We start from the raw sequence: 23172 nt of genomic DNA, 5'->3' as shown, positions 1-23172 counted from the left end.
TAGACTGGCTTATTGATCATCTGTCTGGCGTCGTTAACAAGGAGAGAGTCCAGACAAAAAATGTTTTGGTTAATGAGTCCCTCTGGCCGTTCCCAGGGAGCTCAGAGGAATACACCTGACAGAGGAATAAGTTGTTGAGAAGTTAAGGGAAGTTCTGCTAGTCACTGTTAGTGGCGGAAGATGAAACCAAGAGAACCCAGCACCTGAAACTGGTGATGGCGAATGAGGAGGAGCAGGAGAATTTGTGTCCTCGTCACCGGCAGCCGGTAGTGCTGTGTTCACGGTGTTTCAGCTCCGTCACTGGCCTCGTGAGCTCTTTCCACTTCGAGAAAGCAGGACTGAGGTGGGAAGTCACACATGATCACATCTCAGCCGATAGCGCACGTTTGATTCTCTTTGCTTTGGAGACGAGGAGGGGGAGGGAAGTCAATTTGTCATTAAGAATCTACCCAATAGCTTGATTAAAAACATGCAAAAGACCTGAACAGACATTTTCCCAAAGAAGGCATACAGACGACCAACAGGTGCATGGAAAGATGCTCAATGTCACCACCCATCCGGGAGGGGCAGGTTAAAACCACAGTGAGGTATCACCTCACGGCCCTCGGAATGGCTGCCCTTGGGAAGACAACAGGTGCTGGCAAGGATGGGGAGAAAAGGGAACCCTTGGGTCCTGTCAGTGGGAATGTAAATTGGTGCAGCCACTATGGAAAACGCTTTGGGGGTTCCTCACAAAAGTAAAGGTAGAATTAGTATATGATCCAGCAATCTCACTTCTGGAAATACATCCAAAAGAAATGAAGGATCTTGAAGAGATATCCACACTCCCGTGTTCATTGCAGCATTATTCACAATGGACAGTCTAAGTGTCTGTCAACAGATGAATGGATACAGAAAATGACACACACACACACACACACACACACACAGAGGAATATTATCCAGCCATAAAAAAGGAGAAGATCCTGCCATTTGCAACATAGACGAATCTGGAAGACACTATCCTAAGTGAAATAAGCTAGACCCAGAAAGACAAATCCTGTATGATCGCACGTAGATGTGGAATCCAAAAGAGCTGAATTCATAGAATGAGAGGATAGAAAAGTGGCTCTCGGGCAGTGGGGGGTTGGAGAGATGATAGTCTAGAGGGCACAAACTTTGAGATAAATAAGTCCCAGGGATCTAAGGTGCAGCAAACAACATTGTATTGTATACTTGAAGTTTGCAGAGAGAGTAATCTTAAGTGTTCTCATCAAAAGAAGAAAAATGGTTACTATCGTTGATTGTGGTGAGCATTTCACAGGGTATTATGGACATTAAATCATCTTGTACACCTTGAAGAAAACATATTGTGTAATCTAAGTATATGCAATTTTTGGCTATCAATCATGCCTTAGTAAAGCTGGAAAAAAAAAAAGAAAAAAGAATCTCCCTAATGCTAAGGCCTTCACAGTTCAGCCACGCCTCTCTCTGCCACCCAGCCTGGGAGTGAGTAAGGCTCATCCTTCCAGACCTCACTGGAGGATCCCTGATGACTTCCACATTCCCCACGGCTGCCTTCCTGTTGAGCAGTTAAGATGCCTTGGCTTGGGGAGCCCACGTGGCTCAGTCAGTTGAGCACCTGACTCTTGATTTCATCTCAGGTCATAGTCTCATGGGTCGTGGGTTCGAGCCCTGCATTGGGCTCTGCGCTGAGCATGGGGCCTGCTTGGGATTCTCTCTCTGCCTCTCTCTCTGCCATTCTCTCGCTCTCTCTCAAAAATAAAGAAAATAAACTTTAAGAAAGAAAAAGACGCTTTGGCTTTCCAAAGAGTGTAGCTTAACGGACAGATGGAACCACAACTTTACTCAGGAACTGATTTAATCAGAACCCCTGTCCCTGGGGTTGAACATCTGTAGACTCAGAAGAATGGATAAACTCTTTTGTAAAATTCATATGGCAGAGAGAAGTCACGTGGATTAACATGTCGAGAACTTTGAGAAAGCTTGTTACAAACCCTTAATTCTATTTTTATTCAGCTTTGCTTATTAAGATTTTCTTTCCACTAAAATGAAATGTGAATGAGGTAAAAGAATCTGAATTTTTCATTTCATTTCTAAATAATGAATAAATGATCAGAGAACAGATCTTCTGGAACTCTGTGTGTCAGTGTTTTATAACACACACGTGTGCTGATTTCCACCACCCTTGCCCTCGTTACTGATATTAGTGAAAGAGATGACTGTTTGCTCGGGAGGCCATCCCGGGCCCCCCTCTTCCTAGGGATCCCTCTTCCTGTTCGTCTCCCTGACAGCCAGCCCACCAGGCCCATGTTCCCCCTCTTACCTGCTCTGCAGTCGTGGTCCATCACTCTGTGGGGATGACCGTGTGTTTTTTTTCCCCTTCATTCTCTGAATGTGGTGATTTGTATGGTTGGATTTGCATACCCAGAGTCACTTCCTGGGATACACCCTGCTTGGTGATGCCGCATAGTCCTTTTTAATATGCTGCTGGAGTTGGTCTGCTACTATTTTGATGACGACATTTATGTTTAGATGCAGAGATAACGGTAGGATCATTTCTCTGATGTCTTTGGTTTGGGAATCAAAATGGTTTGTGGCCTCACAGAATGAGCTGGGAAGTGTTCCCTCCTCTTTTGTTTTTTGTTTTGTTCATTGTTTTTTTTTTTGGAAGATTTTTGAAGTGTTAGTGTCCGTTCTTCTGAAATGTTTGATAGAATTCACCAGCGAAGCCCTTTAATTCTGGGCTTTTCGTTTTTGGTGGGAAGATTTTTGATTACTGACTCCGTTTTTTTGCTTGTGATAGGTGTACGAATATTTTCTGTTTCTTCTTGAATTCTTTTCGGTAGTTTGTGTCTTTCTAGGAAGTTTTCCATTTCCTCAAAGTTATCTCATTTGTTGGCATATAATTAATTGTTCATAGTATTCCTTTAGAATTATAAAAACCTTTTTTTGGTAAGATTAATACTAATTGTCCATCTTTCATTCTTGATTTTAGCTATTTGAGTCTTCCCTCTCTTTTCTTGGTGAGTTTAGCTAAAAGTTTGTCAGTTTTTTTTTTTTTTTATCTTTTGTTTTTCTGTCTCACCTCTTTACACTCTTAATTTCATTTTATTTCTTGTTTTCCTGCTTGCTGTGCATTTGGTTTGCTTCTGTTTTCTCCGGTTTCTTGAGTTGGAAGAGTAGGCCACTGATTTGAGATCTTTCTGTATTTCACATAGGCCTTTACAGCTATAAACTGCCTTGCGAAGCCTGCTTGCACTGCATCCCACGAATGCTCGCATGTTGTGTTTTCCTTTTGATCATCTCAGTGTATTTCCTAGTTTCCCTTCTGATATCGTCTTTGACCCATGGGTTATGTAGGGGTGCCATTTAATTTCCATGTATTTATGATTTTTCAAATTTCTTTCTGTCCTTTCTTTTTTAAATTAAATTTTAATTCACATACGTTACTACATTAGATGCAGTATGTAAGAAGATGGTTATTCTGTATTTTTATACATTAGGAAGTGGTCACCATGATGGCTCTGGTTACTCTCCGTCACTACCTGTGGCTGTATCGAAGTTATTACGATATTATTGATTATATTTTCTATGCTATACTTTTCATCCCCGTGACTTATTTACTTTGTCCCTGGAAGTCTGTGCCTCTTAATCCCCTTCATGTATTTAACCTGTCTCCCCAGCCCTCTCTCTCTGGCAACCACCAGTTTGTTCTCTGTAATAATGAGTCTTTCTGTTCTGTTTGTTCTTTTGTTTTTTAGAATCCGTATATAAGTGAAATCATATATATTTATGTTTTTCTTTCAGACTTATTTTACTTAGCATGATACCCTCTGGGTCTGTCTGTGTTGTTGTGAATGGCAAGATTTCATTCTCTTTTTATGGCTAGGTAATATTCTAATGCCTGTGTGTGCGTGTGTGCGCATTGTGTGTGTATACATATGTATACACGTGTGCGTATATATACATATATATGTACACACACACACCCCACATCTTTTTTATCTATTCATCTATTGATGGACACTTTGGTTGCTTCCGTATCTTGGGTATTGTAAATACTGTTGCAGGGAACGTAGATATGCATGTATCTTTTCAAGTTAGTACTTTTGTTTTCTTCGGTACCTAGAAGTGGAACTGGCAGATCGTAGGGTAGTTCTTTTTTTAACTTTCTGAGGAAACCCCATACTGCCCTCCACAGTGGCTGCACCAGTTTGCATTCCCACCAACAGTGCACGAAGGTTCCTTTTTCTCCACATCCTCGCCTGTTTCTTGTGTTTTTGATTTTAGCCATTCTGACGGGCGTGAGGTGTAGTTTTGACTTTGCACTTCCCTGATGATGAGTGATGTTGAGCATCTTTTCGTGTGTCTTGTTGGCCATCTGTAGGTCTTCTTTGGAAAAATGTCTGCTCAGGTCCTCTGCGCGTTTTTTAATTGGGTTTTTTGTTGTTTTTTGTTATTCACGTGTGTGATTTTTTCATTTCTAATTTCCGTCCACATACTTTGTATGATTTCAGTCTCTGTACATTTATTGAGACTTGATTTATGGCCTAACATGTGGTCTGTCCTGGAGAACGTTCCACGTGCAATTGAGAAGAGTTTATGTTCTGCTGATGGTGGTGTTAGACTTTGTTTTTACAGTGCCGTCCACGTCTTCCATCTCCTTGCTGATGCTCGGATTTTATAATTGAGGAATATGTGCTCAGAGACTGGGGGAATTACGACAACACCCTCAAGGTTACCTGGTCAGTAGGTGGGAGAGTGGGATTGGACCCAGCTGCCCTGGTGGCATTTGCTTGTTCTTACACTGACGTGGGTATAATCAAATTCTGACTGTGAAGCTACTTTAAGAATTATTTTCCAGGGCACCTGAGTGGCTCAGTTGGTTAGGCGACTGGGTTTTGGCTCAGGTCATGATCTCATGGTTTGTGGGTTCGATCCCCACGTTGGGCTCCGTGCTGACATAGAGCCTACTTGGGATTCTCTCCCTCCCTCCCTCTCTGCCCCTCCCCGATCTGCATGTTTTCATGTGCACACTTGCCCTCTCTCAAAATAAATAAACAAAAACTTAAAGAAAAAAGGAATTATTTTCTTTTGTTAACGAATTTACCTTCGACCTAAATTTTTCTTGAACACGTTTTCTCTCTCTCTTTTTTGGTGTATGTATACTGGAAGATTAGTTGCCTGTACAGTTTAATTTTTAAAAGTATTTAAGACTTTAATTAAACTCAGATTCTTAATACGAGCAAATTTCTTCAAAAGTCTTTCATTAAGAACTCCGAGTCTTTCTTTTTTCTCTCTGTGCGAGTCCATACTATTTGAGGCTTCTAGAAGCTTAGTTTCTCTCTAATGATTTCTATTCAGGCTTAACCTTCACAATTCATTTTAAGTTGAGAGATACTTGAAATGGTTTAATTAAACCTTTAACTGAGCAGTAATTGATTTATTATTTTGGTCTCCCTTTATAACATGAAGGTTCCTAAATCCTTTGGTTTATTTTATAGCCTTTTAATCTTTTTTGCTCATGTAGGAAGTGGTCTACATTAGAACCTTTCATTTTCTCCCCTCTTCCTAATCAAGTCTCTGGCTGTGGTCCAGGAAAAAACTGCCTCGTGGAGAGAACGTGTGTGTGTGTGTGAGTGTGTGGTTGTGTCGGTGAATGTGTGTGGGTGTGTGTTTGGGCGTCAGTGATGGGTGAGCATGTGTGTGCCCACATCTCTTCGTCCTGATGGCGCCTGGGGCAGGCGGGCTTCCTGGAGCTGGAACTCAAGCAGGTCACCAGAGAGCCTTGTTTGAGCTCTTTTATCTTGTTCCTCTTTCAGACCTTCCATAGAAACTCTTCTCCTTCTTATCTCTTCCTTCCCTCCCATCCTGCTTCTTTTTTTTTTTTTTTTTTTAATGTTTATTCATCTTTGAGAGAGAGCACAAGTGGAGGAGGAGGGGCAGAGAGACAGGGAGACACAGAATCCGAATCAGGCTCCAGGCTCCGAGCCGTCAGCACAGAGCCCGACGCGGGGCTCGAACCCACGAACCGTGACATCATGACCTGAGCCGAAGTCAAGACACTTAACCAGCTGAGCCACCCAGGTGCCTCTCGCTTCTTTATTCAGTAGCCGTGCACCTGTTACCTGCCTGGGTGCCGTGCTGGGGGCAGGGTGCCGGACGCAGGGGGCGCTGTTCTGTGGGTCCGCCTCCTGGCTGGTGGGTGGCTGGCGGGCAGAGAGGCGGTTGTGCAGTGCAGTGGGGAAAGCACTTCTCTGGGCCCAAGTGCAGGCTGCTAAAGAGGGGGTCACACAGTCTAGTTTGAGGGTGAGAGGAAGCTTCCCACAGGAAGTTGGCATCTAAATTTAAATGTCTGTGTCGTCTCTTCTGGACAGCTGCCTCCATAAGGTCGCGCTGAGTGTCCGTAGGCGTGTTGCACTTGCTGTTCCAGAAGCCACCGAAACCTGAGCCCTCTCTTCTACTCTGGTAGGCAGCATGGGGGTAGTTAAAGAGCACCCACCTCGGACAGACTCGTTCCAGTTGCGGAGCGGTCACGTGACAGCCATGGCTGCCGTGGCCCACAGCCTTCTTTTGTGCAGATTACGAAAAGGCACCCCCGTTCCGGGCTGGTGAGTTAGTGGTAGCAGGCTTCCTTTCTGGGCGAACCAGCCGAAAACGTAATCAGGGCTGATGCAGCCCGTGCGCAGTGCCCACCCGCCTCGCGGAGCATGGCCCAGGGATCGGCCCCCGCCTGCCCTCCGCGGGCACAGCTGCGGAAGCCCTGCTGCTGGCCTACGGGAGTGGCTCTCGGCATCTGTCACAGGGAGATAAGATGCCGGCCTTTATTTTTGAAGAGGTTATGGGATAAATACACGTTAATACCTAATGCCTTAGTACGTGGTGAGTGCACGAAGCACTTCACGGCCCCGGAGTCAGAGCGCTCCAAGGCTTGTAGCTGGGTGACACCGTCATCACTTTCCTGCAGAGTGCAGAGGACAGGTCAAATCGTATTATTTCTGTGCTCGGGAATGAACTGAGCCGACACAGGAGTGAAGCTCACGGACTCGGAGGCAAACAGTGGGTTTAAAGCCTTGCTCTGCCACTCATCTCTTCTGTGTCTTGCGGCAAATTGAGCGATCTTCTTAAACCTCAGCATCTTTTTCTGTAGAATGGGAATAACACCAGTGGTTCCCAGACATTTGATGGGGAAATGCATGTGAAGTGCTCTGCGCGATGCTGAGCTGTACATGCTTAATGATCGCTGGTTGTTGCCGTTGTTCGCATGACATTTCCGCATGATTGCTGGGAAGTCCACGGGGAGCAGGCTTGGGGTGCCTTGCCTCCCCGGTGCCTCGTGTTCCAGGGCCAGCCGTAGTCTGTCCCGTGAAGGGGACGCCACGTTAGGCTCACACTCCCGCGCTTCTGATAAATAATTCATCGTCTTCCATTGCTTCCTGGGCTCGTTGGAAGTAAATGTCAGAGACTGAGTGTCAGGCCCAACTGTGTGAAGAGTTTCAGGATTTTCCTAAATTCTTGAGTTGGAGTGACATGATTAAGCCACGGAGTGAGGGTGCTGGCTTTCTCCTTAGTCTTCAGCACAATGAAATGTGGATGCCCCGAATTCTGCCCTGGCTTTCTTGCTGTGTGAGAAACTCTAAATGAAGAAATCAAGGGAAAAGTGCAGTAATGAACAAGAACGGGTGTGCATTGACGAATCACGTGATGTGATGGTGGCCTGTCTGGGAGGCTGATAGTTCCTTCAGGGAGACTGTCCATGTCAGAATACTAATGAGCATGGCCGTAGTAATAAGCAGCTGTCACTTATCCATCACCTTCTAAGTACTACGCTCAACATCTTAATGGGTTGCTTTTATTTATAAGTGACTATAAAACAGACAGTCTTGTGTTTATTCTTCATATTGGAAATGGAAGCTCCGGGGATTGAACTCAAGGCGGCCTGTCTCCCAGCTGGTGTTCTCTGCACCACACACACTGGTGCCTCGAACATGCTGAGCACCCTCCCGAGGGGTACGTGACTCGGTGGAAAGATCCGGGCCAGGGAGAAGGAAACCTGGATCCTGGCTCTGAGCTCAGCAGCAGGCTCTGGAAAATGTGCTGAGTGCCTCGAACCTTTGAGTCCCTCATTTCTTTTCCTATTGAGGAAATTACATTTGCTACATCCATCTCTTAAGGTTTTTATGAGGATGAAATGAGATAATAACTGGGAAAGTGCCTCGCACACTTGAGTGATGTACAAATAAAGGGCTCACGTTATTAGATTTTTAGTAGCGTGGAGCTGTTTTTTTTCATGGTGCCCATGTTGTCTTCTGATTGAATTTAAAAACCCTTGGCAGAGGCTTCCTGTCCCTTGCTCGTTTTGGCCTTGGATCTTCTGACCGTGAGGAAGCTGTCCCCCAACTACAGCTTTGGGACAGGGTTGAAATGATGCATGCTGGCTCGCCCCTTTCTTCCTTTGGGAAACTGTGGACACAGGAAATGGCCTTCTGTCGTCAACTGATGGACGTGTATTTACTTAGTCGGTGGCTACGACATCTCAAGCTCTGTCTGCGATCCTGTGGGCCCTGGGGATTCAACCTTGGGATGTGTGACAGAGGTGGGGAGAAAGGGACACATGCAGTTGGAGGCTGTGTCAGTGACTTACATGCTACGTGTGTCTCATACTGTCAGCGTGAGACCAGCTGGGGCGGCCTCGTGGGGGAGGCTCTGAGGGTTTGAATTGGGGCCTGGGGTGCAGGAGGTGGGCACAGGCAGGGGGCGAAGTGCGGGTATAAGAAAAGAGACTGGGCTTACCTGTGCAGATTTCGGGAGGTCTAGAACATTGCCGAGCAGCAGGGAGAGAGCACAGCTCTGTGTGTGTGTGTGTGTGTGTGTTGAGCCTTGTGAGAAAGGACCTAGAAAGCCAGGTCTGAGTGTTGTAAACAATGGAAAGTTCCAGAGCAAGGGCACAGCAGTGAGACAAGGGGTGGAGGCGGAGGAGGGCAGGAGCTGGAGGCCGTGTGAAGGGATCTAGGTGACAGGGAATGGAGAGGGGGTTCCGTGGGCAGATGTCTTTGGGACAGATCACAGAGACACCGGACAGAGGACCCACGGAGGAGGAAGGGGACGGAAAGGAAGCCCATGCTGAGGTCTGGACCGTGGCGTTCTAGGACCTTGCTTGCCCGGGGCCCGGGTTCTCAGCACTTCTGCAGGGCGTCCGTGGTTGCCCCGGTTCCCAGTGCTCTTCAGTTATTCCAAGTTCACTTATGAATATTTCATTTTTTGCTAACTAATTGGTCTTGAGCATCTGCATTATGGATGTGGCAAGATGTAAGATGAGTTTTGTCACCGTCGTGTTAGAGGTTTTCCAAGGCTCTCAGGGCTGATTTTGTGTCTCTCCCTTGACAGCCAGATTATGCACCGCTCACCAGTTTAATTCACTGGGATTTATCAGTGCCTGCCGGCCCTGCGGGATACCAGGTTAGGCGTTGGGGGGGCAACGGGCAGTCAGGACCAGGGCCGTGAGTCCCCTGTGCACAGACTGCGGCAGGCAGAGCCCCGCACCCTGTGGCACTGTAGCACGTGTTCCGGCTTGTCTCCGAGGAGGGAAGGTGGGGTGCCTGCCACTGTGAGCGTGCTGAACCCCAGGTGAGGGGCACGGTTGCCCACAAGACTGCTGGCCCCAGCCGTAAGTTTGGGGGTCCCCGGGACCAGCTAGCTACGAATCCGGGGGACCCCAAGGGTTCTCTCAGCTTCCGTGGTTTGTTGGAATGACTCACAGAACTCAGGAAAGCAGCATACCACGATTACCATTTTCTATAAAATGTGTATGAGTCAGAACCAGCCAAAGGGAGAGATGCAGGGGCCGAGTCTGGGGTTGGAGGGTTTGAGGTGTGGACCTTTTGGTCACCCTCCTCCCCCTGTGGAGTCCAGCCTTGCCTTCTTCCGGTTGTCTTACATGACAGGACCCAAGAACTTCCAGCCAGGGATGCTCACCCCAGCCTTCGGTGTCCAGAGGTTTTATGGGGGGCTTGGTGACCCACTGCCTACGTGGCTGGCCGTTGGTCCCATGCTCGTCCTGTAGGTTCAGATGAAGACGTTTGTTCTCCGGTTCCTCCAGAGGTCAGGGCCGGTCTGACTTGTCATAGGGCCCGTCATAAATCACGTTGTTAGACCAGGCATACAGGCACCCCTGTCGGGCAGGACCTCCTGAGGGCCTGGAGGTCCCCCCCAGTAGCCAGGGGCAGAGGCCAGACGTCTTGTCTACATGGCTGCGTCCTCATAGGGCATTTCAGAGAGGAGCATCAGGCCGTCTGCATGGCAGGGTTCAGGGTCCCTCTTCGGTGTTGCGCCCGGGCCACAGGCGTCTGTAACTGTCACGAGACACGTTTCTGCAGCTCAGCCGACGTGACACGCGGTGCGTGTTTCATAGCCTCTCCGCCAGTCCTTCTCTGCTGTTCCTTGCCGCTTCAGTAACTTGCACAAGATCATGCCGTGGTGACGGAAAACAAGGAGAACTGTTCTCATGACCGTGAGGTAAACAGTTCTGTCCTTACTGTGTACATTCCTTCCCTCGCCGCCCCCTCCGGCCTCCCGTACACGTCGGCTGGGCCTTGTGTCTGCACAGCTGTTCTGCTCGGTAAAACCCGGTGTGGGCCACGGGATTGAAGCGTCCTGTGCCCTCGTTCGTGCCACCTGGTCTCTGCCTTTGCCTGCCTGTTGTGAAGTGCTCCCTCCCCGGCCCCCCGTCTCCAACACGCCCCGGACAGAGCGGGAAGGCAGGGATTGTATGCCTCACTGTGGCCCTGGCCGACGAGGGCTCCGCTGTGGCTCTCGGTTGGCGCCCCCCCAGCCCGGCCCTGCAGCTCCACAGAAGCCCTGCCCCTGCAAGGGCTCCCCCCGCAGCTCTTCCCCCGTTCCAGCGCTCCGTCTCCTCGAGTTCTTGGGGACCCCGCGTCGGAGCAGCCTCCTCTGTCCAGGGCCCACGTTGTCAAGCCGCTCGCTGGTTCCTGGCAGATTCTGCCCCAGAACCGTCCTGCCCTCCTCTCCCCTGTGGTCTCCCTGCCTGACTTGGGAGCACCGCAGCCCATTTCACGGGTCCTCATGGGGGTGGCCGAGGGCGGGTGGGTGACGCTTTCCTGTGCAGGGCGGTAGCCTTGGAGAGAGCAGGAGGGGCCCCGAAGACCTCACCGCTTGGTACGTGACCATTTTCCCAGGGCGGGTGCTGGAGCCTAGGACCCCTCCCCTCCTCCGCTGCTCAGAGTCAGAGAGGATGGCACCCTGCGGGCGCCTGGCACTGGGGCACCGGCCACACTGTGCTGGCTTCCTGCTTGGCGTCTCTCAGGGTACCTGTCACGTGACACCACCTGAGCCCGCGCCCTTCCACCTTCGCACGAGCAACAGCACAGGATGCTCCCCGACCCCGCTCGCCAGTCTCACTTCCTACCTGCATTCTGGAGGCGACTGCCTTAAACACGAGCGCTAATTAACCAGAGTTACAAGTTGACAAATGATTTGAAGCTTGCTCCAGAGCGGCTCTGAGCACGCCATCCAACTCGCTAGGTCGCCTGGAAACCTGAAGCACGTTGCTCTTGTCTTTAGTCCTGTAATTGGTAGATTGAGATTGTAATTCTTTTTTCCCTGTTTTATCAGAACAATTTGGCTGTAATAATTATGACGCCTTGAAATAATCTGAATAGTTGTGCAGCTCATTATGAGCATGAGAGGCTAAGCGGCCTTTGAGAATCTTTCGCAAAGAAGTCCTTAAGCACTTTTCCGAGAACTGGGTATAAATGGACCTGCTGCTTGCTTCACTAGGAGTCTGATTTGTGAACCGGGCGGCTGCCGGTCACAGTTCAAAATCGTCCCCACTTTACGGAGGAAGCCTGTGCCAAGGTTTGGTCACACGGTATTTTTAAAGGAGAGTATTAGAAAACTGGTTGTACGTTGGCATGTGGATGCAAAACTATGAGCACTAAAGGTACGTCTGCAGCTGTTAATTTCTGGAACGGCTTCAGACTTTCTGTTTTCCATAAAACCCGAAACTGAACACATTTCCACATTTGGAAGTTGAGTGCGTGCCGTGCACTGTCGCCTCCTGTGACTCCGTTGTGCCCTCTTGTTTCCTTGGTAGAGTTTTCGGTCATGAAGAGGAAGAGAGGCAGGCCGAAGGGGTCCACGAAGAAGCCCAGCGGCGAGGAGGAGCTGGCAGAGAGCGTCGTTAGTCCGCACGAGGGCAGTCTGCCGGCCCCAGAGGAGGGGAGCAGCCTGGCTCCGGGCAGCTTGGAGTGCGGCCAGTGCCGTCGAAAGTTCTCTAACCCGCGCCAGCTGAGGAAGCACGTCTGCATCATCGTGCTGAACTGGGGTGAGGAGGACGGAGACGCAGGTACGTTGCCCAAGGGCCGGACGCGCCAGTTTCTCGCGAAGACGTGTAACTGCGGACATCTGTTTGCCCTGGGTCAGTTACTGCATGGAGATCGAGCGCTTTTATACGCGGCCTACCTTTCTGGAAAAGTCTCTGTTTGGGAACCGATGACTGTTACTGTCGGTGACGTGTCCAGTAGGCGGTGCCCACGGAGTGCGAGTCACGGGGGCACGTCCGCAGGAGCTCTGGGCTCTGCAGAGAGGGTAAAACACAGCGTCCCCTCGGTGAGCTTGCGTCCTGGGTAGGACAGCAGGGTTGTGCATCACGAGATGTTAACAGGGAACGTACCCTTGGGGGGGAGGTGGCCTTCTGTCGGGGGGTCAGGAGGGAGCCTGGAGTCCTGGTGTGCGTGGCATTGGCATTAATGGAGGGAGGTGGGGGCAGAAGTGCAGACGTTAGGGTGCTCGGGGCCCCTGTGAGGCACCTGCTGAGCCAGCAGTGGCTGGGGGGCTAGGTTGTGGCAGGCATTCTGGAAGAAAGGAAAGAACACTGGTGCTTCCTCCACTTACGTTCCTGGCTAAGCTTCATCTGAAGTAACTTGCTTTTTAAAAAATAGTTGTTTAATTTTGAGAGCGAGGGGGGGACGTGGGGGAGGGGCAGCGAGAGAGGGAGATAGAGTTCCGAAGCCCGATGTGGGGCTCCAACTCGCACCGTGAGACCGTGACCTGAGCTGAAGTTGGGCGCTTCGCTGACTTTGCGCCTGAAGTAACTTCTAAAAGAGGCTGAAGGAGGTTCAGTGAAGGTGGGCAAAGAGTGCTGTCTCTGCGGTGGGGCAGGTCTCGGGGGCGACCCTGTGGGAGGAATGAGCTAGCAGGATTGCACTGGAGAGGGGAGGGCCTCTGCTGCAGGCCCTGCTCTTGTCTGGTTCTTGTACCGCTTGTCAAGTCTTCAGACTTTGCCCAAGACTTTGAGTTCCTACTGTGTTTTGTACTGTGCTAAGCTTGTTACATGGGAGTAACCAGTTCTGGTCAAAACATAGGCTTTGGAATATGGCAGCCAGGGTTTGAATCCCAGCTCCTCCAGGCCTTAATAGCTTCCTTCTGCCTCAGTTTCCGTACCTGTAAAATGGGAATAAAACACAGCACTATCTCATATGGTTGCTTTGAGGATTGAATAAGGCAGGACTTTTAAAGTGCTCAGAAAAGTACCTGCATTTGAAAAGCGCTCAGCAAACATTAGCTATAACTGTTATTCGTAGCACTACGGGAACAGTACTGTTGTCTTCTTTCCTGTTGTGTATGTGAGGATAGCTAGACTGGGTAATCAGGCGTTTGTCCAGGGTTCTTTAGTGAGCAAGGGAGCCTAGCCTCTGAACCTCAGTCCTCAAGTCCCTTTATTGTAAACACCTCCCAACCGGGAAGCAAGACCCTAGCTCAGATTGGGGGCATAACTGAGTAACTGAGTAACTGATATTTACCAGACATCTAGGTTGGTGGCCAAGGCTCATTGCCAACATCTGCGCAAACTGTAGAAAATATAAAACGTTCTTTCCTTTGGAGAATGGCTCTCGAGGTGACTTTCTAGGCTGCATGGGCTAATGCAAATAATGGACTAGCGCTCAAACAGGATAGGCCACTGGGAAGACACCTGTCCCGCAGCGGAGGGCACGTCATTGCTGTGGGAGGCATGTAGGCCGGGAGTGCTGTGGTTTCAGAGCCATTGGCCTCCTGTTTCAGAGCCTGATGCCCTTTTGGCAAATAAAGATACTTCTAGAACTGAGATGGTTGAGGGAGGAAGGATTAGAATGCACCTCCCTGCCCATGAAGTGCTGATTTCTGGTGCATTTGTCAACCACTGGCCCTGGGTTATGGGCTGTCCCCCCCGGCCCCCACCCCATGCACACCCCCACTCTCTTTTTCTCACACAAATAGTTAATGGTGGTTGCATGTTGTTTATTTGGTCATTAAGTTTTTTACTTTAATCCCTGTATAGCGTTCCTAGTTTCAGGCGCACAGTGTAGTGATTCAGCACATCCACACGTCACCCAGTGCTCATCACAAGTGCAACCCTCAATGGCATCCCCCCAGCCACCTCCCCTCGGGTAGCCATCGGTGTGTTCTCTGTAGTTAAGAGTCTGTTTCTTGGTTTGTTTCTCTCTTTTTTCCCTTTGCTTGTTTTGTTTCTTAAATTTCACATAGGAGTGAAATCAGATGGTATTTGTCTTTCTCTGACGTATTTCACTTAGTGTTATACCCTCTAGCTCCATCCATGTCGTTGCAAATGGCAAGATTTCATTCTCTTTATGGTTGACTGATATTCCATTGCACATACACGTATGTGTCCATGCATGCACACGCACACACACACACACACACCACCAGCTCTTGATCCAGTCACCAATTGATGGACGCTTGGGCTGCTTCCGTAGTTTGACTATTGTGGAAATGCTGCTATAAACGTAGGGGGGCATGTGTCCCTTTGAATTAGTGGTTTTGTATCGTTTGGGTAAATACCCAGCAGTGTGATTCCTGCATCACAGGGTAGTTCTGTCTGTAACTTTTTGAGGACCCTCCATACCGTTTTCCAGAGGGGCCGCACCAGTTTGCGTTCCCCGTGGCCCTTGCCTCTTAATGAGTGGGGCCGGCTGTAGCGTTAAGAGAGCCCTGTGTGTACCTGCCCGAGTCCCAAGAATTTGAATCTTTGGGGTCATTCAGTGCTGTCTTCTTGAGGACCTGTTTTGTTTTTGTGCCTTCACATGATTTATCCCGCCAGCCTCCTCCTGAGAGACCCCTGGGCTTTCTGTGCGATTACGGCCGGAACTCAGGGTTCTCCTTTGCAAAACCTTCCTGCTGCTGCTTCCTTCAGATGTCAGACCTGGATCTAAGTTGGATGCAGCCTGAGGAGTTCAGTCGGGTCTGTGGATTGTCTGCATTGCCCTCAGGGTTTTCTTCCTAAAACAAAGTTTTTCAGTGTCTCCCCTTCAGAGTCAAGTGCCAAGTCGTCTCCTGGGCATTGAAGGCCCTTAAGATCTTTCCAAAAAGATCTTTCCAAAAAGATCTTTCCATGGAGCTCTACAGCATTGTTTTTCTGTGTCGTATTGTTGTCAGCTGAGCAAATTTAGGGTCGTTGCCAGTCTTTTGCTGTTGTAAATATTGCTTTCATAAATACTTCTGTGTGCAGGCGTATATGTATGTACGTGCGTGCGTATGTGCCTGGGCACACATGTATTTGTGGACTTACGTTGTTACTTTCATAGGATAAATTCCTACAAGTGTAATTGCTGGGTCAGGATGTATATTACATGTTGCCGAATTCCCCCTCCCCACCAAAAGCTCACACCAATTCAGGTTCCAGAAGTGTCTCACAGTACCTATCTTGTTTTTCTTTTTAAATACCTGAAATGATGCAGAAAGTACTAAGAGGAAAGTAACAATAATCCAGAATTTCACTGCCTAGGTGTATTGACTACTATACCGTGTAAGAAAGAGAAGGAAGATCCTTCTCCGTTCTGTGTACACATGTTTTTTAGAAATGGGGTCATGTATCATGTTCTGTGATTTCTTTTTTTACTCACCAATATAGCCGATAACATTTTCCATGTTAATATTTTTTTGTTTAACAAGCTGTTTTGTAGCACTTTCTGGATACGCCGTGTTTACTGCTGCTAGATCCCATAATTCTCATAGCAACTTTAAGAAGTAGGCATTATTGTTACTCTCATTTTATTTATTTTTTTTTAATTTTATTTATTTATTTTTTCAACGTTTATTTATTTTTGGGACAGAGAGAGACAGAGCATGAACGGGGGAGGGGCAGAGAGAGAGGGAGACACAGAATCGGAAACAGGCTCCAGGCTCTGAGCCATCAGCCCAGAGCCCGACGCGGGGCTCGAACTCCCGGACCGCAAGATCGTGACCTGGCTGAAGTCGGACGCTTAACCGACTGCGCCACCCAGGCGCCCGTTACTCTCATTTTATAGGAGAGGATACTGAGGCACAGAGAGGTTCAGGAGTTTGCTTAGATCACACAGCCTGTATGTGGTGGGTCTGGGTTCTGAACCCACCGCGGTGTGGCAGCTGTGCTATGCTTCCTGACCAAACTACTCAGTAAATGCGGATTTTTGTCATTTTTAAAGGACACCCAGCATTTCATCGTATGTGTGGGCCATATATTTTCCTTCATCGGTTTCCAGTTGATTGACATCCAAGATTGCTTTTCATTTTTCTCCCTGATTACAGAAAAGAAAACCACTACTCAGGGTGTCTGAGTCAGTGAAGTGTCCAACTCTTTTTTTTTTTTTTTTTTAATGTTTGTTTATTTATTCTGAGGGCGAGTGCTCATGGGGAAGGGGCAGAGAGAGAGGGAGAGAGAGAATCCCAAGCAGGCTCCGTGCTGTCAGCTCACAGCTCGACACAGGGCTCGAGCTTAAGACCTGAGATCAAGACCTGAGCCAAAATCAGGAGGTGGACGCTTAGCTGAGGGAGCCACCCAGGTGCCCCAGGCATCTGACTGATTCTCGATCTCAGCCCAAATCTTGATCTCAGGGTTGTGAGTTCAGGCCCTGCACCGAACTCTGCACCAGGCTTGAAGCCTACTTAAACAATAACAATGACAATCCACAGGTGAGTGGTCTTGAGCATGCATATTAATTTTATTATTTGCACTTATGCTATTATTATCTTAGACGGATACCAGTAATGTAATTGCTCGGCTAATAAGGGTATAGTTTACCTTTTGACACATACGCCTGTTGCCAAGCCGCCCCGTAGACAGCATCTGACAGTTACTTCCCAGACACATATGTGCCGAGGGTATTTTCCACGTTTATCATTGTCTTGTCGTTTGTAGCCTTGCTTTGTTTTCTTTCGCACTTTGCTGGAGTTTTAAATGTCTGTATTGTCACTACATATTCCTTTTAAATTTCTTGCCCTTTTCTTCATGGTTTAGAACACTTACCTCTACCCCCAAATAATAAAAAACGTGCTCCTATGTAGTTCTCTGTTATTTTTGTACGGTTGTATTGGTTACCTGTGTCTTTGATCCATCTGGAAATTGTATTTTTGTAAAAAGTTTAAAGTAAGACAGTTATATATTTGATCACTAAACATGGGCAAAAGAATTATGCTTAATAAATGCAGTTTGGTAGATAAGCTATTTCACACCAAAGGGTCCACAGAGGAAATAATAAGGGTCCGGTGCAACGTCTAAGAAATACTTTAAAAGAGTAAAACTTCGTATTTTGAAAATAATTGCGCATTTATAGGAAGTTGCCAAGATTGTCTAGAGAAGTCTCGTGCCCTTGACCCTGTTTCCGCTAAGGATTGTGTAGAGGTTCACGCATGACGTCAGAATGGGGACGTGGACAGTGAGATGACGTGTGTGGGTAGTTTCGTGTCACGTGTCACAGGGGTAGACATGTCAACCCACCCCCACCCCGGGCAACCACAGGTCTGTCCTCCAGCTCTGTAGTTTGGTCATTTGAGGGTCTTCTATCAGTTGAATCACATGGTATGTGACTGTTTAAGATTGGCTTGGAAAACCCCCTTTTCAGCCTCACTTTCATAATTTTATAGGTGAGGAAGTTGAGTCCAGAAAAGATGATGACCAGGCGGAGCCCCACGCCTCGTCCGAGGTAGGGTTGGGGTGCCATCCCACGCCTCCTGACCCTCACCCGTTGGCCAGCCTGCTGTGCCACGGCCGTGTCTTGAAACCGGTCTCATTTCCACTCCATGGAGGCAGATTTTGTTCATTTCAGCGTACCTTTGTGAGCTTAATCTCTAACCTCATAAGAAATGAAGGCTCCGCCCTGCGAGGTTCCTGTTTATCTTCTGCTCTGTAATTAGTTCAGCCATGTCTCCTACAATGGCAGACTTGAGCAGTCCTTTCTAATAAGATTATCAGCGGCCTCCAGTAATAGCCATAGAGAAACCGGACTTGTGTTCCATTGATTTGAATGACCTAAAAGGACTTTAAGTTAACAAATACCAAACGGAAAGGTAGAAGTTCTGGGAGTCTTTCCCTTTCTGGCCCCTGTCGAAGCCGCTGAAATATGCAGAAATGACCTTCTGCCCAACTGGCTTGTGGCTGCCGTCCATGTGTCCGTGTGACTGCTCCGGATCCTAGTTTGCCAAGCACAACGTTACAATTTGGAAAATTCTTGCATAATTGTTTTAATACACGGTCTGCAGAGAGCAGATTAGTGACATTTCAAACAGTTGACCTTGACTCTTTAGCTTGCTAAAACAATTACAAGAAAACAAAACAAGCCCTTCCCTTCCCTGAACCACAGCAAGTTAAAGTAATACTTTTGATGTGTATTCAACGTTTGTTTATTTTATTCTGCATTTGAATAGTAAAAGAAACCAGGAAAAGAGATTTTTTTTTTTAATGCCATTATGTGGAGCAGCTGGTGTTTTTGAAAAACAGTTTGCGGCCTACAGAAATCAATATGTCAACTTTATAAAAGTGACTTCTGAACCTGTCTTAGCTTGTTATTTCTGGGGTCATTTTCTGCAAGGAGAGTTGCAGAAATGGGCTCTTAACTCTTGTTAAATCTGTCCTCGAGAAGACAAGGCATTTATTTTAAGATATTCCCTAAGATGCCCCTGTAATCTTCATGGAGATTTTTTGTAACAATGTTTCAAGTGCCTTCTACTGCGTTTGTGTTAGCAAAACGGCTGACTCCGTAATGGCTGCCCTGACTGAAAACGGTTTTGGGTGAGTTGTGTTTGAAACTTTGCAGGTGGCAAGGCGGAGCAGCGTCAGTCTCTCGAATGGAACATTTTTCTCCGTGGAAAGCTGAGTAATGGTAACGGCTGGTTCCTCTTGCTGCCTGTAAACCCTGGTTTCACCCGTGCACCGGTCAGGTGACTGGAAGCCTGGAGGTCATGTCTCCAGGCACACCCAGCCTTCGGCCTGCTGGGAAGTGTGGGCGTGTGTCCTGGCACTGTGAATATTCCCTCGCGGTGACACCTTGTGCTCCCAGCTCCCCCGCTTCTCTCCAGCTGCTCCTGCCCCGCCTGCTCGGTGAGCTCCTGTTCCTCCTCTCATCACGTCACCCCCCCCACCCTGTCACTGTCCCCGAGTCTGTCAGTCAGCGGAGGCCAGGCCACACCCTTACAACAGGCCTCTCCCAAACTGCAGTGGCCTAACGGAAGAAGCAAGCTCGCGTTCTCCTTCGGACTCCATACCTGCTGCCGGTCCTCAGGGGCTCTGCTCACTCGGGGTCCTGGACGGAGAGAGCAGGTCCCCGCCCCGAACGTGGCTGGTCACTGTGCAGGAGGGGAGGAGAGCCCTGCGTGGTTTCGTGTCAGCCTCGAAGTGACACCCGTCATTTCTGCCCGTGCATTTCGTTGGCCAGAGCTGATGTCGTGGCCCCACCGACTTCAAGGGGCCAGAAAGTGCCTGGGGTGGGGGAGAGCCCGAGGTGTTTGATGACTGTCACTAGTGACTGCTGCATGGCTCCCATCCACTTCCTTGGACTCACCCCCCAGCTGTGCTCTGTGACCTGCAGACGCCCTCCTTGCCCCCACCCCGTCCTGGGCTCCAGATCCGTTCGGGTGACCCACAGGCGGCTTGAGCTGTGGGCTTGTTTGGTGCTGAGCTCACTGACTAGCTCCTTATAAATGGTCCCCCCACATTCTGACTTGGTGACTGGCCCCACCATCCAGATGTCACCTCTCACATTGGTCATTTATCATGGTCAGTTGACTTTTCCTGTGAGATATCTCTCCAATCCTCCTCTCTATCCGGCTGACGTTCGTGTGGGTCAGGCCCCATCATTCCCTCCACAGACTCTTTGATGGCTCTGGTCTGCGCCCTACTCCCATCCACGCTCTGTGTCGACCAGTGATTTGCATACACGTCCCTGATAAATATTCATTCTTTACCAATAAATTGCATTTTTAAAATTTAAAAACCAACTACAGCATCCTTACTGTAGGCCCACCGCTGTACTGAGTGTCTTAGAAATATTAATTGATTTCCTCTTCGTTAAAAACCCCACGAGGTACTTACTGATTTTGTCCCCGTTTCACAGATTCGGAAACTGAGACAAGCACCCTCTCCAGTGTTACCCCGTAGTAAGTGGTGGGCCTGGGATGGGAGCCCAGGCATTTTGCTCACATCCCCATTTGCTGTAAGAACGTGTTTATGTTTGTTGTAAAACACATATAAAATATAAAATTCGCAAGGATGCGGTAAGAAAGGGAAAGAGGGGTTCTCCCACGTTCTCACCGGATTTCAGTGGATTGTTTTAGACACGCCCTGGGTGCGTGCACTCTGGCTCTCCCTGCCGCTGGGGCCAAGTGCACGCTGCTCGCATCCGTCCCCCGAGGACCGGCTAGCTCTCCCTGCTGCTGTTCAGACAGTCCGAGCTCCTCATGAGCCTGCTGGGTTGTTTCCGCACAGCCTGACAGCTGCCCCCCCGCCGCCCCGACCCCCTCCCATGTTGCCCGTGTATGACTCTGTAACAGACTTCTGGTGGTGCCAGTACCCTACACGCTTGTCTCTTGTACGTTATTCCCTTTGCCTGTGGAATGGCCCTCTCCCCTCTGCCCTCTGAGTAGCCACACTCGCCTCTGGCCCCAGGCGCTTGCCCATCCCTCTGCCTTTGCGCACCCATCCCTTCTCCGGGATGCCAGGGCCGTCTGGTGTTCGTGTGCCAGCAGATGCCCACCCTCCTGCAGCTCCTGGCCTCACTGCTGTCTCAGGCTGGCTCAGCGTGCCCGTCCTTGTCCTCAGCCTCTGCCTCCCGGCAGCCCAGGCTGCTCACCCCGTGCCATGCGTGTCTCCTCGTGTTAGGAGTGTCGTATGTGTGTTTGTATCCCCACGTGCTGATAGCTCAGCAGACAGGATCTCGTGCTGTCCCAGGGCCTGGTGCCCTGCACATGGCATAGAGTCACTCATCACTGTCCTTTCTTTGCCAAAATCTAGAGCCAAACTCTGCTCCTTTATGGATTTGGCATAAAGAAGACCGTGTTACGTACGTGGTGTGGGTATGTCATTTCGTTACTCTGTCTCCAGTGTTCAGAACAGTGCCTGGTACACACGAAGTGCTCAGTAAATGCACGGATCCTTTAGAGCACAAACAGGAACTACAAAGTCTCTAATGAGCAGGAAACTCAAAGTTAGTTTTTCTAACTTCTATGTACGTTTCTACGTGGTGTGGGCCAGGTGACCTGGATCGGCCCCAGTACGTGCTGCTGGCTGCCCGGCCAGCGCACCTGCTAATGGTCGTTTCTGGACTCTGTGTTCTTTACACTTTGGGTTTCATCTCTCATTTTTCTCACCTATATTTGATGGTTGCCTGGGAAAGTTACCTCTCACTTGCTGGTGCTTCCCAGTCTTCTGAACTAGAAACCTGAGTTGCGCTTAATTCCTCCTCTGATCTCACCCCAGACTGCACTGTCATTGAGCCTTGCTGGCTTTTGTGCGCCCCCTCTTCCCCCCCCCCCCCAAAGCCACCCTGGGGCCCCCAGTCTCTTTCCTGACCTTCCTCCCTGCCCCAGGTCTACCTTCCTCTTTGTCTTTCTTTCTTTCTTTCTTTCTTTCTGAACACAAGCGTGCTGTTTAAGTTACTCATCGTTATCTTATTATTAACAAAATAAGGCACTGTGTTTACAGTCATGAAACAAGAAACAGTCTGGAGAAAAGTTGGGCTGGAGGGAAGGTGGGGAGGGTGCGGGGAGACGATGGGGGGCAGGCACAGACTCAAATCTGCCCCTGTGGGGTTTGGGGTTCCCTTCCCACCCTCATCCAAGCGCTGTTCTGATCTTCGGAGTCAGGTGCCAGTGGGACCTCCCAGCTACTGTCAGCTACAGCCTTTGGATCGGTGGCTCCACATCTCCACTGGCCCCCTAACCCCGCCCCTCCACAGAGCAGTGTCCAGTGCAAAGGCGACCCGTTGCTTTCTTGTTGAGCATCCCTCTGTGGCCTCCCCGTCCCTGCGAGGAGGGGTCTCCCCCCTGCCCTGAGACTAGATGCTGCATCTGGGCCACTGCTCTGCACACTTGTGCCTACTTGTCTCCTGGCTCCTTTGGTGCAGGCACCGTTTTCTTCTTAGGGAGCCCCCTCCACCCCCTGAGCCCGCCAGCTCTCTCTTTTCAGGGCCAGCAGCTGGTAAATAGCTGCTCAGTGAAAATACCTGTGCGTGACCTTCATTACTCTGGTAGCTTCTGGTAGCTTTTAAATGAAGTTCAGATGGGTGATAACAGGGTAGGTGATCAGACTGCTTTAGGGGAGGAAGAAAGCATGAGACCCATAGCTGGGAGCCCATGGGGAGCTCTGTCGGGCCCCAGCAATGAGTGTGAATCAGGCTGGGAAATTCTACAGATGCGTGTTTGCATGCTCGCAGAATTTCCAGAGGTGAGCTAGTCCAGAGCTTCCACGGGTCAGTAGCAGACACACCCAGGTCAGCGGGCCCGTGATGCTCACTGGCCCCGGCTGGGCTCCACGGAGGTGCCTCGTCTTGCCGCGCCCAGCCGCTGCCAGGGCCCTGAGCATCTATTCTAATCCTCCTGCTGGACGCCAGGGTAGGGCAACCATCTCACTGCAGACGAAGAAAAAGAGGCTTTGCCACCTGGAGGGAGTTGTCCAAGGCCAGCTGGTGATGACCTGAATCCCTTAGACTTCTGACCTCAAGCTCTGGTCATGTGGATCAAGCTATCTTCTGGGATGCTGGCCCTCCGACTCGCCACCCTGCCCTGGCACAGAGTCTCCTGAATTCAGACCTCCGGTCCTGTGGGAATGAAGTCTCCAGGTGTGAGACACAAGTAGGGCCGATGCTAGGTACCCCGCAATCCCTCCTCCTGACTTGCTGTGTCTCT

The 23172-nt window shown here is 49.4% G+C and overlaps 1 protein-coding gene across 2 annotated transcripts in view; it reads left to right on the top strand.

The window, feature by feature from the left end:
* The window catches only part of ZFAT (zinc finger and AT-hook domain containing), a 191625-nt gene that overhangs the window by 33883 nt on the left and 134570 nt on the right, over positions 1 to 23172 (top strand). For both annotated transcript variants that reach the window (XM_047074221.1, XM_047074220.1), the window contains exon 3: positions 12116 to 12367. In XM_047074221.1, coding sequence (XP_046930177.1) covers positions 12116 to 12367 — 252 coding nt within the window. The remainder of the gene's footprint in view (positions 1 to 12115; positions 12368 to 23172) is intronic.

This window comes from Lynx rufus, unplaced genomic scaffold (genome assembly GCF_022079265.1).
Source record: "Lynx rufus isolate CCGP_SWC_20201006 ecotype Redwood Valley unplaced genomic scaffold, mLynRuf1.p SCAF_12, whole genome shotgun sequence".
Taxonomy (NCBI): Eukaryota; Metazoa; Chordata; class Mammalia; order Carnivora; family Felidae; genus Lynx; species Lynx rufus.
This window is presented reverse-complemented; position numbering and strand designations above follow the sequence as displayed.